The sequence below is a fragment of the Haliotis rufescens genome, unplaced genomic scaffold (genome assembly GCF_023055435.1).
Source record: "Haliotis rufescens isolate VD_foot unplaced genomic scaffold, xgHalRufe1.0.p SCAF_4, whole genome shotgun sequence".
Taxonomy (NCBI): Eukaryota; Metazoa; Mollusca; class Gastropoda; order Lepetellida; family Haliotidae; genus Haliotis; species Haliotis rufescens.
Genome location: NW_025964112.1, coordinates 22,078,927 through 22,097,303, shown reverse-complemented (window position 1 = coordinate 22,097,303; position 18,377 = coordinate 22,078,927). Strand labels below are relative to the sequence as shown.

Sequence of the window (18,377 nt, the reverse complement as noted above, 5' to 3'; positions counted from 1 at the left end):
TAGACACACCTGAAGATGCCTGTTTCATCTGCACACACCTGAAGGTGGATGTTTACATCTCCACACATATGAAGATGTCTGTTCAAATCTATACACACACAAAGTACCTGTTTAATCTCCACACACTTGTAGGTGTATGTTCAATTCTATGCACACCTGAAGATGCCTGTTTGTTTTCATCTCTTTATACCTGAAGATGCATGTTTGCATCTACACATATCTGAAACCGAAGATGCATGTTTTCATCTATGTAAATCTGAATCCTTGGCTGAAAACACCGACAAGCCTCATGCAAACAACACGATTGAAATCTATGCGATTTCAACGACCGCTTTTTTAGGTTATTGTCCTGGCTTCGCGTGCCTTGATACACCCTCATCCTTGACCCGCTAACGAAGCACAAACTAATGTCGTTGTCTTGACAGTAATGTGCGCTTTGCACCAGTCCGTTATGTCGCATGCCATATATGTCAGGGAAGGAAACCTTTGTTCGTATACGTGTCTTTATATATTTACACGATTATTTACACGGGTGTATTAACACAGTACTTTGGGTTATTTGAAACTGCCCCATCTGTTGTTCAGGTATATACATATTGATTCAAAGCAACAACAAACTATCCACAAGAATGTGTGACAATGGGGTGACTTCAATTTCTTGATTGTCAACTTGTACCTGATGTCCAGTAACATTCTAGCAGCTCCAACCGATTTTGTCTCCATGTCACAACTTCCGAGGTACAGCCGAGCAAGGTCTTTCTACGCATATTTCCCAAATAAGGCTCTTGCTCAGTAGTTGTTTGATTTGGGTTAAGACATTCAAGGCATTAGTGAAGTTCTTAAAACGTTTATGATGTGGATGTTTCCATATTTGACATCAGTGATCGACTACAATTATATCTGATGCAGTCGCTGTTGTGACTTGTACCATATGTTCCCATGTTTGTTCACTTGACTTGCCTCTGCTTGTCTATGTGATGGGTGCAACCGGTGTGACAGGGTACGCTTACCCGTTCGCGAACACCTGGTATCACCACTATTGGATAGTGATTCACCAACGCATGGTTATGATCGTATAATGGCCTCTGCTGTTAGTTTTTTTTGCTTTTATGTACCTGTTTTGGATTGTTACATAATGCAACACATCATTTTTTCATTTTATTCAAAAATGGGTAAAATAGATACATGTATCGATGATAATAATAATAGTTTGTATCATAATGACATTAACATATTCTGCATTGTAGATTGAGGCTACTAAAGATTAAGACATCTGGTCTTTTTATCGAGTCATCTATGACCTCTAAAAGTCGAGCACATATGTCAGCTGATTATGAAAACGACAACTTTGAAACATCAAATTAATCAAATTCTCTTATGTACCATATGTACCTTCTCAGTGGTGTATCTTTATCGTTACTCAACGGATAGCTGCGATCTGATTTGTATTCGCTCCGTTTGGGATTCCGTCCCCAGTATACAATGTATGTCATAAGAACCCCTCAAGAGGATCGGGTTGTCAGGCTCCATGACTTGAGTCCTTTCGGCCTGAATCAGTGGATCTTTGCTGAAAAAAACATGCTTTCAGTTACTCGAAACAATAGTTTCAGACTGCCGTAAAATACCTGGAATGTTTCTGCTTGTGGCGTTACTCAACATTCACTTAGTCTCTCAGGCTAATGCATAGTCAAAAAGCTGATATACTCACGTGCCACCTTATTCTCACTTGTGGACGCCGATCGCCGATTCCCCATGGTACCGATGAGCCGATGAGTATAGGGATAACTTAGTTACTTAGAGATTGTGTTGCTTTCCTGTTTGTGTCCCATCTTACCTGACGGTTTTGACTGTTGAAATCAACTCATGGTTATTCTTATCCAGACACTATCATTTACGGGTCTCCATGGTGTAATAACTGCTTGCGGCATAAAATAACACCCACTCATTCCTTTTAAGTGGCATCTTAGAAGTTGTAGTCTGAATGAAGGCATAGTTGATTAATTATTTTCAGCTTAGACGTCGCATTGAAAACATAATGAAGATGAAATCCATATGTCAATTCTGTCTTCATCGCACATTCATTTAATCACCTCCGATTGGAGATTCTCTGATTTAGATTTAGAAAACGAGATACTGGTTCTTTTTTTAAATATTGATTAGTGGCCAGGGAATATCTTAACACATCGTTAACTCGAAGTCCTGAGATCCATGGAAAATATATCGCGGTGTCCGAATCTCATAAAATAGGCAATTGTGCCGATAGGGATCCAACCAAAAAGATAAAATTACATCGTCTAAAAAACTAAATATCGAGTTATGGAAGTTCGAGATAATGAGGGCAACAGCTCAAGGCCTTCGACTATGGTAAGTCTGTTATAGTATGGCAGTTACGACAATTGATTACCTTGTTAGTCTCTGGATGTTACACAACGTTATGTTCGTTATTCACAATGAACGTGAAATATGATGCTGATATGCATTGATTAGATACAGATTTGGCATCAATGTAGTCCGCATTTCGCTATAACGAGGCTCGGGTATTTGCGATTTGTGTTATTGATGATATATTGTATAATATATTCTAAACCTAATGTTCGATAAACAACGGAAAAGTCTGTTTTCTGTCATTCTGGTGCACATAAAAAACAGCCCTGACATCTATATGTATTTATAAAAACCCTGCTAATTGCATACTGACTGTCGTACGTTCGGAATTAAATAATGTGATAAACTCAATGACATTTCTATTCAGTTAAAAACTGGAAATATGTGTATCATTCATGATGCCCATCATATTTGCTAAACAGACTTCGGCGATAGACGTACCAAAACACCGAACGTGTCCGGAATTGAATTCTATTACAACATAAATATTTGATAGCGATCTAGTTCACTTGGCTTTGTTGCTAGTCAACAACGTTATCACCTCTATTAGAAGCGGGCTCCTGCACCTTCCAATGCTGAAAGTTACACAGTAATGCAGAAACCGCTTCATTCCCTTCTCTGCCATTACGTGAAAACGATATCTTTACTGAAGATCTTTCAACACAGTTAATTGGTAAATGTTGAAAATATGGACGTTAAAGGGAAAATTTAATTTAGGAGGGTGGATATTCTTTGGGGATTCGGGATGCTTGAATCGGTGACATGGTGATTCGTATAAGACTCGCGAGACTCATTTGTAATCTCTGCGAGAGATAATCAATATGAGGCAATGTTTTAGGGTTCCATTGGTTCCATAAGTACACAGACAATGTCTGCTACTGTTCCTTGTTTACGATTTTGGTAAAGCCACTCCTATATCAGGAATACAGGAATGGTGATGTGCGTGTCAGGAAACGGTTTTGTTTTTTGGGGTGACGCCATTGTTGCATCTTGTTTCAGTGTTGGTCGTCCATTTAGCTGTCAAATTATATGAATTCTTTTTAATAAACTGTTTTTAAACCAGTTCATTTCATATCTTCACCTTAACAGTTTTAAGGGAATCAATATGTTACTCTGGCGGGATGATCCTTTCCCTTGATAGATATGCTTTCCCCGTGGTTGTGATATTAACAACGTTTATCCAGCCGGGGTTCACACGCCACATACACACACATCTCGTTATCTATCAACGTAACAGTATCAACATAAACAATCCGGGAGGAGCGGGCCAAGGAACGGCTGGTTTCTGAAATTCCATGAAGAAACCTGCGTGGGATTCACCCTCCCATTCCAAATAAGTAAATTCTAAGAATGTACTTGTTTTATCCTGCCCATGCCAATTAGTTTTGATTTATCGTTGTCACTTCGATTCCTACCCAACCGATGACGTCATGGAGATACCGACAGTTCTATTTCACGATTGGCTAAATTTGTTCATTCGGCACGGAGATCATGGTAATTCTCAAGACACCTGTACTCATTGTTTCTCGAGGTTGGCAAAGGCTTTTTATTCAAGGACCGCATGCAAATCTGGCGGCTTTGGACAGTGATTATTGACATTCGCTGAGTGATTGTTTCCAGTGGACAATGTGTAATTAACATGTCTTCTGTATAAAGTGATTGGATTTACCAAAGGTTGTATGTTAGTCAGAAATGGTTTACATGATGACTGAAAGAGATCTATTGCCCTCTGATCCAAGCCATACCTGGTTTAAGGTGAGATTCGAGTTGTTTCGTTACGTCATTTTATATTCAAACAACAAATCATTTGTATATTATAATGCGCATTTGTTTCTTTCTCAGGGGACACGTATGTCAGCCAAATTGACCCCTGCGTAGTATCTCTTTTTTATACTGCAAGAAAACAAATCGAGTTCATTGACTTCCAAAGGGTGAAATCAATGAGCAGAACCACGTGTATAATAGAAATACCTAAAATGATAGGTGTATTTTTCAGTATAAGAAAATCAACAATACTGTTAAAGTCAGATCAATTCGCAGAACCATTTGTATATTTTGATTTGTTCCTTCTTAAGGGAGACAGTTTTCCATATGTTTCACGTTGTTATATTATGAACTTGACCCTGAAACAATGAAAGTTATAATTACTATACAAATATCTCTTGGGAAATGCATATATTGATTATCACATAATTTACATTACATTAAACACATATACAAGCATTATTTAGCTGCAAAACTATTTGGAATCTGACGTTCAAAGTGTGATGGTTTTAGTAATTCTCCAATGGTGTATAGCCGAAAGAAACAGAAAGAAACGCTTCTCAGTCTGGTGTGTTTTAACGGCCTGGCCTAGACATCGTAATTGATGCCTTGTGTGAAATTGATATATCGAATCCATATAAACTGGGTAATGGGTATTCCTAGATTGATTTAGATCATATAAACTTGAGTTAGCAGACAAGATAAGAGCTGACTGATTCAAAACTGCCGTGAGTGCAATTTGACACCAGTTAACATATGTTTATACAGTATAAGAAAAGCAATCTAATCCATTAACTTTAAAAAAGTCAAATCCAGCTGTATCTTGTATCTCATGAATACTGGTACACGGACGTGTATTGCGTTACTTGCTCTAAGACGATATCTTAGGTCCATGAGTAATTGTGAAGAATAGCCTGAATCAGATAAAGAAAACAGAATCATACAAGATGCTAGTAGAGAATTTTACAACTTACAGCACTTGTTTTACAAATGTTACATATTCCAAAGAAATACAACTTCAAGCCACATTACAGCGAATCAATTAACCAAATATTGACATGGAGGTGACATGACAGGAGTTCGCATGATTCGCATGAAGAAGGTATATCTTCATATAAGGAGAGATAATATTATAAAAATAGAGTTTTAAATCGATAATAAGTGAAGTTATAGAAGATCAGGGGAGCATGATACAATTGTTTGATATATGATGAGCTTGTATATTGTATATAAAACACCATGTCTGCCTGAAAGTATGGATGTGTCGCTGTGTATTTATTCTGGCAGTCATTGCTTTTTTCAAAGTTTCACCTCATACTTGTAAAACTGGAATTTAATCTGATGAAATAGATTAGCAGTATCGCTTCCAGACACGCTAGTTAAACTGTCTCACTAAATCAGCTGAAGGAAATTAAGGCTCCATCTAAAGGCATTAAACGCCCCCGAAAGCCGAAAAAACAAGGATATCATGGTGGCTTTTTATTGGGTTATCGTCTGTAAAGACGTCACAGTTCCGTTTGCAGGGGGATGTTATTTGTAAACCCACTTAGCACCAGTTTGTAATTCTTCAATTTTCCTGAAAGTGTTGCTGATTGGCAACGATATTCTTGTCCTCATAACTCATGTTTTTTCTGGTTGGTTTAATGTGTCTCAAGCCTTTTGATACGTGCTTTGCATCATGTTTGTGTAGAAAGTAGAAATATATTTGGCTTCTGGGGACGATATGTTTGATTAAGCGTATTCATGATGATACTAATCGATATGTTTTCCTCCTGAATTTGTGAGTGGGGTGTGTACCTTTTCATTACTTGAATTGGACTGTTCTTCAAGGTTAATTGCTGACAATTAGTTGATTTGTATATATTGATTTGGGTATCAAATTAATCAATTAATCGATCAGCTTCTTTCAACTGAATCACCAAGCACACGCACGCGTACACATGCAAATATTTGCCAGATGGCCTATATTTATGTTTCAGAGTATTTCGTTTAATTCCGTTGTTAATGTTTCATATTCGTTCCCCAAACATCTATTTATCAACAGTTATCAACCGTAAATATATATAAAGTGCAACTAATTCACTTCAATTCTTTCTCCATCTGAATGTTTTCATGGGAACATTGTTTCAACACAAGGCAAATCGTACTGATTTCTCTACTGTATGTTATTTGCCATGTGGTATGTCATGTGTTTCAAAATGACAACCGTCGATGTCTGGTGAATCAGTCAAAACAAATTGAAGTATCCAACCCGGCGAATAGTAACTTCCAAGTCATTTGTCGTATAAATTACGGTGGAAGTGTAGGGACAGTAGTTATTGGAAGAACAGCAGATGACATTGTGATGTTTGGAAACATTACTTCCGCTCTGTGAGTCCGGTAGTCGGCTCCAAGACCTTATTGATTTGCGCGTGGTAAGCAGTACATTCGGCATCGATGGCCTGTCACTTCCTCTTAATGTAATTTGCATCAGACAGCTAGACCAAAGATATTATTTCTCTTCCCTGATTCGGCGGAGAATGATACAAGGAACCAAGTTCTCCAAAAATAAATTCAATAAACAAAATACATGTGAGTAAGGAAATGAATACTGTTTAACGCAGGAGTCAGAAAAGACTGTAGAAAGACGATTGTGGGCCCGAGGAAGCAGTGACTAGTGAAAGCGTGAGCAGTGATCAACGCCATCGGGGCACGATGACACACAGCCGGTCTAAACCATCCAAACATTGGTAGTCAGTTCTTACTGCAAGCATAGCCTAATGGGGGACCAATTCCTCCTCGGACTCCGCCAAGGAACAAACATAAAGTGTCCAGATGTTACCAAGTGTATGTATGTTCATAGAAAATAATAGATCTATATCATAAGGAAATCAAAGATGAAATGAGGGGTGAGATGAGAAAATATTCCACAGATGCGATTATTCTTAGCGGTTACGAAGTACTACTTGACCACTATCATTGCGTCAAATTGTCCTCAGTGACGAAGTGAGATGCTGTAATGGTGCCATCAGGATGAATGTCATTTCAAACTAGTTTATGACGCCTTTCTCAAATGTCACCATATACGTTTATCACAGGCACATGTGACAGCTTGACCTTAAAATAGGTCATTGGTGTGTCGTTATACATATCATATGTATGTGCATATCTCCGTATCGATATCAGTGTAAGTGTTTAGTGTCTGTTATATTCAAAATGAAATGAGGGACATTGTACATAACCTAACTACAACATCCACTTATACCGTGGAAGTAAAATATATTGACAGTGTTTATATTATCTCAAGCACACAATGACACTGAACAGACTACGTTTCATGAGAAATGTAGTCAAAGAGAAAATCGTTTATTATATAATATAATATATAATCGTTCATAATCGTCCAACGACTCAACTGGTAATAAAGATTAATTGACAGGTATATGCTGTGAAAGACCCTTTGGATGATATCCAAGACAGCGAACTATTGTCTCAAAGGGACGGGCTCCGTGATAATATGCTTTCATAATCTGGCTGGTAGATTTATGGTCCAGTAATACAGACACTCGGCCCACAGTTAACCTGACGCTTGCCACGATCAGGTTGCCGATTCAAGCTGAACAGGTAAAGGTGAATTTCTTCACCAAAGATGTTTGAAGGGTGTCTTTATTAAGACAAGAATGGACGTTAGCGACGATATGAATACACAGACCCGCTCCGACAATGGCTACATATGGTGACATTTTAAGTCTCGTCTCAGGCGGCGTGCACCCTCGTGACGTATACCGAAATGACGTAGCTGACCTGCAATGACGTGCATATTCTGGCAGTACATGACGGCAAATCACTCGAGATGTTTATTCTCGTGGGCAGATATATAAGGTGACTTTATGTGACTGGAGATAATCTTTTAACTCAACACACACACACACACACACACACACACACACATACACACACACGTGATTGATGTTTACTCTATTCAACAGACAAATCAGACGTCACATGACACCGATCTATATTTTCATGCAGTGCGAACATGAAATATCACGTGTCGTACGATATGTTTATGTAGTGTACGCATGCCAACACGGGGTGTTGTGTCTCGAGGTGCTTTGGAATAAATATTAGAAACTATAACTATCTTAGATTTGATTGAATTGTTCAAGAGAAAAAGTATCATAACCTAAACGAAATATGCGTTCTCACCTTTCTAGAGATGCGTCTCTGATTGTTGAAATACTTGATATTCGGTTGAGATGAACAGTCACATGGCCAACATCAGGCTTTGCTACATTTATTCGATGTGTATATCATGTTTATACATTTACGTCATGTTGTTTGTTTCAGTTCCTCGCGGCACAAACTCTGAAGATTGCGTCTATGAATGGTTTGGGTGAACTTGACAAGCTCGAATCAGAATTAGAAGATGAAATCAATTATGAGAGTCAAGCTCCACCAAGGGAAACACTTCAGAAGTAAGTGATTATAATAATATTTTATCTAATCAGTAATGTAACAGAACGAAAAGATATTTGATGTGTTATTGGATGCATGCCCAATTAGTATTGAAGAAAATATATGAAAGACGACAGATGTTTTGATGAAATAACCAATTTCCTTCAACACTAAACTACAGATATGTTAAGATCCATAAAAATGAATTAACACAGTTGAATATTGACAGTATCTCATTATCTAGTACTGGCTTCCCGAAGAAATATCCCTTCTTCGCGATGTATGGATCGTTACGGTTCTTTCATTGACTTAATCGACAGTGATAGGCTAAAAGTACGTTGTCAATCCTACGTATGATGTGATGTGCTTTGTCAGCTTCAGGATAGTCTCAAATATCAAATTGGTCATTGAATTTATACTTCTTTTAAATCTGGAAATAAAACAATATACAATGGTGTGTAAAACTTCATGTTAAATACTACCTATACACTAACAGTCAAATAGGAGACCACACTACAGAGACCTACTTAATGTCAAACAGAATACCAAACTACACAGACAATGCTGTCAACAGAAGGCCCCATTACACTACACACATATGCTTGATATCAAACAGGAGACCACGCTACACAGATGCTTGATATCAAACAGGAGACCACACTACACAGATACTTGATGTCAAACAGGAGATCACACTACACAGATACTTGATGTCAAACAGGAGATCACACTACACAGATACTTGATGTCAAACAGGAGATCACACTACACAGATACTTGATGTCAAACAGGAGATCACACTACACAGATACTTGATGTCAAACAGGAGACCTCACTACACAGACACTTGATGACAAACAAGAAACCCCACGACACAGATACTTGATGTCAAACAAGATACCACCCTACACAGAGACTTGATGTCAAACAGGAGATAATACTACACAGATACTTGATATCAAACAAGGTATCACACTACACAGACACTTGATATCAAACAAGATACCACACTACACAGATACTTGATGTCAAACGGGAGATCACACTACACAGATACTTGATGTCAAACAGGAGATCACACTACACAGATATTTAATGTCAAACAGGAGATCACACTACACAGATATTGATGTCAAACGGAAGATCACACTACACAGATACTTGATGTCTAACATGAGATCACACTACACAGATATTTGATGTCAAACGGAAGATCACACTACACAGATACTTGATGTCAAACAAGATTCCACACGACACAGATACTTGATGTCAAACAGGAGATCACACTACACAAATACTTGATGTCAAACAGGAGACTACACTACACAGATATTTGATGTCAAACAGGAGACCACACTACACAGATACTTGACGTCAAACAGGAGACCACACTCAACAGACACTTGTTGTCGAACAGGAGACTACACTACACAGATACTTGATGTCAAACAGGAGATTACACTTCACAAATACTTGATGTCAAACAGAAGACCACACTACACAGATACTTGATGTCAATCAGGAGATCACACTACACAGATACTTGATGTCAAACAGGAGACCTCACTACACAGATACTTGATGTCAAACAGGAGATCACACTACACAGATACTTGATGTCAAACAGGAGATCACACTACACAGATACTTGATGTCAAACAGGAGACCTCACTACACAGATACTTGGTGTCAAACAGGAGACCACACTACACAGATCCTTCATGTCAAACAGAATACCAAAGTACACAGATACGTGATGTCAAACAGGAGACCACACTACACAGATACTTGATGTCAAACAGGAGACCACACTACACACATACTTGAAGTCAAACAGGAGGCCACACTACATAGATACTTGACGTCAAACAGGAGACCACACTACTCAGATGCTTGATATCAAACAGGAGATCACACTACACAGATGCTTGATGTCAAACAGGAGACTACACTATTTATGCTCTTCATGTTAAACAGGAAACCACACTCCATAGGCATTTTGCATTGCCTTTTGAATATAATACCACACTGACGTAGTATTATTTCTTTTTGAAACATCGTAAATTACGTAGTAAAACATTCTATATTGCTTTTATTTTGTTTCTGACCTCGACCCATAGTTACAGAAAGAATATATGCAATTCTGTTACACATACATTAAGGCAGTGGTGTTTTGCAATCCCTCGCATGACGAGATATGACAACAAACGACACAATTATCAGACTATTCGCATGTTACACCTATGATTTGATGAAAAACTTGGCAACCTGATCTATCCATATGCGATAACAAAAGGACAAATACAAAAGAGAAATGTATTGGCGTCATCGCCGACCTTGATGATTTATTGTGCATAGCATGATGGTGCATTTGATTTCGGGCAATTTAGCTCTTTGAAATTATGTAAAATGTTCCTGTCCGTCGTGTCAGCTTACAACATGTGACCGAAGTGAAGTGACGCAGACGTGATTGTTTCAAGTACAGGATACTCCCTGTGTATTGTTTTCATATTGTTTTTGACCAAGAAGTTCAATAATGGTCAAATAGCCAATTCCCTTCCACAGATTCACTCACCTGAAGTAGAAATAAACCCATGCATGTGTTTTATATTAAATATACTGAACCGCAAAAGAAACGTCAGCATGGATAGACATATGAGAAACCTTATTTGTCCAAACAATGTATACATACTTTGGGACATATTAAAAAGATGAAACTTGGCAAAACTGATCATCAAGGTTGAAATGAAAGTGTCAAATGTTCGTAAACACAAAACTAGCATCACATGTCAGCATATCGTGTGTCCGCCATGTGCATTGATGACTGTGTATTGTTGAGTTGACGTTTCTTTTGCGGTTCAGTATATGTGCATAAAGATTCAAAGTGGCAAAAAGTCTCCACAAGTCTGTATTACAAGACGGATGACTTCAGCTCCCAATTGTCAACTTTTGATTTATGTCAAGAGATATTCCAGCAGCCTCAGCCTTTGGTGTCTACATAATACAACTATTAAGGCAATGTCGAGATGCGCGTTCTACGAATATGGCAAAGAGACTCATGACTCTTGCCCAGAGGTTGTTTCATCAGGCTTAGAACAGCTTTCGGTGGGTTGTCTAGTAGACATGTCGGATGCGGCGGTTCCTGGGTTTGGCTTGTGCAAAGTGTTCCCTTGGTTTGTTTCGGGTGAACGGTTGACTGAGTTCGTGACAGGTGCCACCCGTGGGGGCACGCACACCTTCATGTCACTAGGTGATTCATAAACACATGCTGATGATTTACTCTGCTTCAAGGTTCGTGTGTTTATTTGTTTGTTGTTTGTTGTTTAACGCCTGACTCAGCAATATTGCAGCTACATGGCGGCGGTCTGTAAATACTGGACCAGACAATCCAGTGATGGATATCATGGGTATCGATCCATGCAATTGGCATACGATGACATGCATCAACCAAGTCAACCATCCTGACCATCCGATCTCGTTAGTCGCCTCTTGCAAGACATACAGACAGACAGACAGACAGACAGACAGACAGATATGTTTATTTACGTCTCACTCATTGATACATCAGATTTACCAAATACACAATATATATTTTTGAAAATGTAGTAAGATACCCATGACCATCACTCAGCAATTTATGAGAGACGGTCAAAATTTTCTTTTGACTATGTTTAAACACATAACATCATAAGATGTAATACATGGCGCATTGTAAAATTATTTGTATAAAATATATAGTCGTTTATCTAACAAGCATAGCCGCCTCTTACGGTAAGGATCCGGTTGCCGTAGGTCTATGCCAACCCGGATCTTCACAGGTCCTGTGCTTCTAGGAGACATCTTATGATTATGGATATGATGTAAATTGCTTATGTTTTCACCAACGGACACGTACAGCGGTCAGTTTGCACAATTTCAATTTACTTCTACATATCTTGAAACAATATACCTTTCACAGGTTCAATGTCCGCCATTTTGGAGAAAATTGTATCCCACTCGCACTCCAACTCAACTCACTAACAAGTCTCCTCGATCAATACTAGTAATAGCATTAATCTTGTCGGAGATCTGTCAGAGGCAGACATTAAAAAAATCCTCTGAAAAAATGTCTCTCCTGCAGATCAAAGAAATTTCCCCTTCTGAATCATATTAGCCAGAATACATAATGCTCAATCACCCAATGTTAGTGCCGGGGTATGAGTAGCCGCGTAGTACAATTATATTTACACCCATACTCTTTTTATTCTCGAGCTTCTTCTAAAACGACACACACCCTCGTTGTACTCTGTAATAAACTCCCACGGGGTTCCCTTATGGCGGTTATAAAACAAAGATGAGAATCAATACAACAACTTGGCAATGGATCAAGATCCCTGCATTCAAAAACATTTACTGCGTCACCTTCGATAATGGAACCCAGGATGAAAAACACTCTCGTGTCTACCTCACACAACAATCTTAAGTTAAGGCTAAATTGTTTAGGGGCCTTATATGCAGGGGCCTTATATGGAGGTGCTTTGCAAAGTCTGCCTTTGATGTTAACAACATTGCCCGTTTTATGTATACAAGCCTACCTTTAAGATTGTCTTATGCTTGAAACTTGAATACCAGTAAGATATTGATGTAGGGCTGGGAAGTGTATGCAGGGTCATGTTTGGTAAAAAGTTAATAGACTCGTGAAATATTTATACTTAAATAGAGTCTGGTGATAGCTCACCATGAGATAACAGATCTTCGAGAGATACTCACTGGAAGTTTGCTGATGCGTAATATATTAGTGTAGCTGAATCTTAAGTCGAAAGAACTATTGACCGTGGCCATAACCTATGAAGGGCCTTCATCAAGTACTGCCCTGTTGTTTTAAGACATTTGCAGGGTATATGAGAAGACTGAGTTGGTTAAATATTAGTTATGATGATCATAATATAATGCATCTGACAAAGGATGATATTATCGGTCAAAGGAGCATAGCTCATGCTGCTATACATACATAACGAATATGAGGTACGAATGTCACGTGGTGTTATGAACCACTCACAGCCTGCTATTTCACAAAATGGCAAAATCAATTTCAGCAATACAATTTTAGACCTGACACTTATTATGCTTTGGTATATATCGGAATCTACAGATACGAATGACAGGATTTGCATAATAGTTAAATGTGGGAAACACAATAGTTGACCAGTGCCAATACAAAGGAGAACCCATACGGGATGAACTATGGAAATAGAACGCACGAGATTCTCAAACGATAAGAACACTACATTGGTACTGGTGATCCTCTCCTGGTAAAAACAAACACTACATTGGTACTGGTGATCCTCTCCTGGTAAAAACAAACACTACATTGGTACTGGTGATCCTCTCCTGGTAAAAACAAACACTACATTGGTACTGGTGATCCTCTCCTGGTAAAAACAAACACTACATTGGTACTGGTGATCCTCTCCTGGTAAAAACAAACACTACATTGGTACAGGTGATCCTCTCCTGGTGAAAACAAACACTACATTGGTACTGGTGGTCCTCTCCTGGTAAAAACAAACACGACATTGGTACAGGTGATCCTCTCCTGGTAAAAACAAACACTACATTGGTACTGGTGATCCTCTCATGGTAAAAACAAACACTACAATGGTACTGGTGATCCTCTCCTGGTAAAAACAAATACTACATGGGTACTGGTGATCCTCTCCTGGTAAAAACAAACACTACATTGGTACTGGTGATCCTCTCCTGGTAAAAACAACTTAACGTCGATGAATCATTAACAGGTATGATATATTGTTTGGAAACAAATTTGAAATCTAAGGACTATGTTGTATTCATTATTTATCATCGTTTATAGTAGCTTAACTTTTTTCTCATGTCAGTTCTCAGTCCAAATTGCGTAATATATATTTCATGGAATATATTACCATGTGATTAAAAACAGGCATGTTATATTTTATGTGTGTGCTGTTTCATTTCTGGGTCATCAGTCAACAATTTCATATCTTACAGTTGCAAAATATTCTAAATAAAGCAATACACATATTCAGTCATCCAAATCGATTATGACAAATCATGATGGGCCGCTTGTTGAACATATTTGCCGACCGACTATCAATTATTATAATCGCGTATCAATATAAATGATAAGAAAATAAAAGACCGTTTTCTTGCATTTGTAAAGAAAATGCTGTCTCATTAATACCACGAGGGGAACATAAAGTCTAAGAAAAGCAGGTCATAGCAGAAGCAGTTATAAAGCTGTTAGCGTTGTTCGTTCTCTTCAAAGTCTCCAAACGTAGGTCTGAGAATTAGCACTATGATATAATTGATTTCTTATTGTAAACACGTTCTACGGTCAGAGTGAAAGCTAGTCGAGACACAAGGGACATCGTTCACAGATTGATCCGTCCAAAGTGGTCTGAACCTATGTAAGGCGAAACGTAACATCGATTCTTAGAGGAAGAAGGAAAGCCCTCCATTATGTTTAATTAGAAATTTTACTCAAGAGACACTCAAATTCTTTGGAAAGTTTCAGCCAAAACAATCAATAATTTATGAGATTTGGAAGAGATATGTTTTCACTTGATAAATGATCCAGACCCATGCCAGTATCTGTCAATTATCTGTAAGAGACATTGATCGCAACGTCAAAATACTCGTCCAGTTTCATGGTGTAGATGCCAGGGCTGTGTCCCCTGTAATGTGGCATTTGTATGTACTGTTACAGTAACGGTTCTTGTTGTTTTGCTAATATGGATTGGGTATAATAGCTAAATGTTGCATAGAACTAGAGATACAGTTTCAAAGTACAGTCGAATAATATTATAATTCAGACATTGAGGCAACACAGAAATTACCCGGTGTTTAGTGTTATAGTTTTTCATTATAACAAAGAAACATGCGTGTTTTTTATTTTCGAAGGATGATTAAGGAATGATAGCTTTTCATAGATTCCAGAACCTTCTTTTCCGAAACAAATGTACCTACATTGTATGGTTTATGTTCAGCGTCTTAGATACTTTATTAAGTGTAGTAGTAGTAGTAGTAGCAGTAGTAGTAGCAGTAGTAGCAGTAGTAGTAGTAGCAGTAGTAGTAGTAGTAGTAGTAGTAGTAGTAGTAGTAGCAGCAGCAGTAGTAGTAGCAGTTGTATTTTCATTATTGGTTGTAGGTGTAGTAGTAGTTGTATTATTATTATTATTATCATTAGGAGTAGTAGTAGTAGTAGTTGAAGCTGTAGTGGTAGAAGTAGTAGTAGTAGTAGTTGTTGTGGTAGTGGTATTTGAAGCAAAGAGGTTAAAAGGAGAATTTAAGCCAAATTGGTTCGAATGTTAACGTTATTGTTTATCTACCCTTGTTTTATAACAGAGTACGCCGAAGGCTGGAGCATTTTCTTCACTGCAAACCCGTGCTGCTTGTCGTCGTCATACTCAACGTCATCGACTGTCTGCTTGTACTCGGAGAGCTCACCTTTGACTTCAACCACGTGGGCAGTAAGTGAATGTATATCTACTTCTAAACGTTGGGTTGGTTGGTTGGTTTGTTGTTTAACGCCGCACTCAATAATAGTCCAGCTATATGACGGCGGTCTGTATATAATCGTGTCTGGACAAGACAATCTAGTGATTGACATCATGAGTATCGATCCGCGTAATTGGGATCGACACGTTGGTTTGGACACTACAAGGTAAACTGAACACCACAAAGTTCTAGTGTCACGAGTGTCCACGTCTTTTAAGGTTGTGCAGAATTGCGTCCCTGGGGCGTGTCAGAAACGTGTTCCTCGGTGTGTCATCACTTTCCCCGTGCTAGTGGGTTTCACTAACCCGTGAACCGGCTAAGGGCTGAATCGCTTTGGGCTATCTTCCCACATCAAGCTGACACGCCATGATGTAACTGAAATACTGATTAAGCGGCGTTACTCCAAACTCACTCACTCACTTTGTGACGTCCTGCATGCTGCAACTAGTTACGACTGTTAGCTTCCAGTGGTCGCTGGTCCTGGTTCGAATCCCAGATTCTCCCCAGTTAAGGATGTCGTCGCAATCCTTGTGTTCATGGGGATGCATCCACAGCGCTCGGTTGGGACCCCACACTATTACACTGACATGCTGTGAAGGAACTGACATACCATTCACCCACTCACTTTTGTACTCACTGCCTTACTTCACTGGATATGTGCAATGTAATGTCACAATTGTATCATTAACACTACGACTATGTATCCAAACAATAAATGCTGAGAACACATTTGAAAAGTATTTAAAGTTTTAATTTTAAGTTAATGAGCGTACTTATTATTGAATTCATCATCATCGGAGAGAGTCAATATCGATACTCTCACATGTATCATTTACAAATCTGACTTATACCTCCCAATAGCACACACGTAAACAGGCTCTTTGTTGAACGATATTATTTTATTCAGATTCATCAGATAGGTATAGATTGATGGTAGTTATAGGAATTCAAAAAGACCCAAGAAAACTCAAACAAAACGTTATCGAGTGATTGATTCTACTCAAATACTTTCAAAAATCGTGTGGTTTGTGTTATTTTGTAAATGCTTCTGTTTGAGGTTAGTTATAAGTTATCTCTGAAACGAGCTTTAGAAAATCCTCTTCAGACCACTCCACCTAATCACTTACCAGTTTAAATAGTTGTTTTTACCTTTGATGAACCTTGAAAACATGGAACAAAAGTTGTAAAACTCACTTGAAAGGTTCAGTCACAAAGCAACTGCAACGAGACCGGGGTCATCGATCAAGTGTAATTTGTTACACACGAGATTACATACTTCCCTTGTTTAATATAACGATAGGGAAAATGGAACAAATAAGAAGAACACTTTAACTTTGTAACAGCTTGCAGCAACATTGCAATACAGAGACATCAATGGAACAATGCTACCCATTTACATGTTAACCATTGTCTTTGATATTTCACTTTTCAATTAGACTTAGACTGGATCGCGTTGAGCTTTTGATAACTGGGAGGGACGTATCGGTGCTTCGTGATGCAGAGTGCAATACGTAGGTCTAGATTAACGCTTTGTCTCTGAAAATACATACTTTTGACAGAAACAAACAACTTCATTTAAATTGACAAGGAGCACCGGTGAGGTGGGAGATTCAGAACCTGTAGCAAGTCTAGTGAGTGAGTGATTGTTGCTTAACGCCGCTTCAGCAATTTTGCAGCTTTTCGTATGTCGCACTCTTGTTGTTTAACGCCAACCATTCTAACCGCGACTTCTAATGATACTATAAATATGTATTTGTGGTGTCCATTATGTCACAATGTATTCTATTCCAGATTTGATAAAAAATCATCAACACTTGTCCGTGGGTTTCCTCACAGAACTTCAGAATAAATATCCAGATTATTTGCACGGTATCACTGATCATGCTGTGGAAAACATGTATGATAGAATAGTGGCGGCAAGTATAGACTGGATTGGGAATCAAACATTCTGCGACCACGACGGCAACGACACCAGGACTCATCTTCACCATCACCGACGGAAACGTGCATCAGGGAGTGATGACGGTCACGGTGGAGGACACAGTATTGAGGAGGAGATGGGACATGGTTTCCACTTAACTTCTGTTGCCATTTTATCACTTCTTGTGTTCATAGTAAGCATTCTATTCCATAACCATTACACACTCAAACCCCATTAATCCGGACAATAGTCTTCCCATAAAATCGCCCAGACACACATTTACGGATTAACGATGTATATGGATTATGAAGAGTTATGCCATTTATAACGATCCAATCAGTATTTGTCCGAC

General features: G+C 38.5%; 1 protein-coding gene across 6 annotated transcripts in view; it reads left to right on the top strand.

Moving 5' to 3' along the window:
- The window catches only part of LOC124132162, a 163,107-nt gene that overhangs the window by 136,887 nt on the left and 7,843 nt on the right, over positions 1 to 18,377 (top strand). For 5 of the 6 annotated variants that reach the window (XM_048381790.1, XM_046495913.2, XM_046495912.2 and 2 more), the window contains 3 exons: positions 8,479 to 8,606; positions 15,952 to 16,076; positions 17,896 to 18,218. In XM_048381790.1, coding sequence (XP_048237747.1) covers positions 8,479 to 8,606; positions 15,952 to 16,076; positions 17,896 to 18,218 — 576 coding nt within the window. Of the gene's footprint in view, positions 1 to 3,737; positions 4,141 to 8,478; positions 8,607 to 15,951; positions 16,077 to 17,895; positions 18,219 to 18,377 lie in introns of those variants that run through there. The other variant, XM_046495911.2, reaches the window with a different exon arrangement.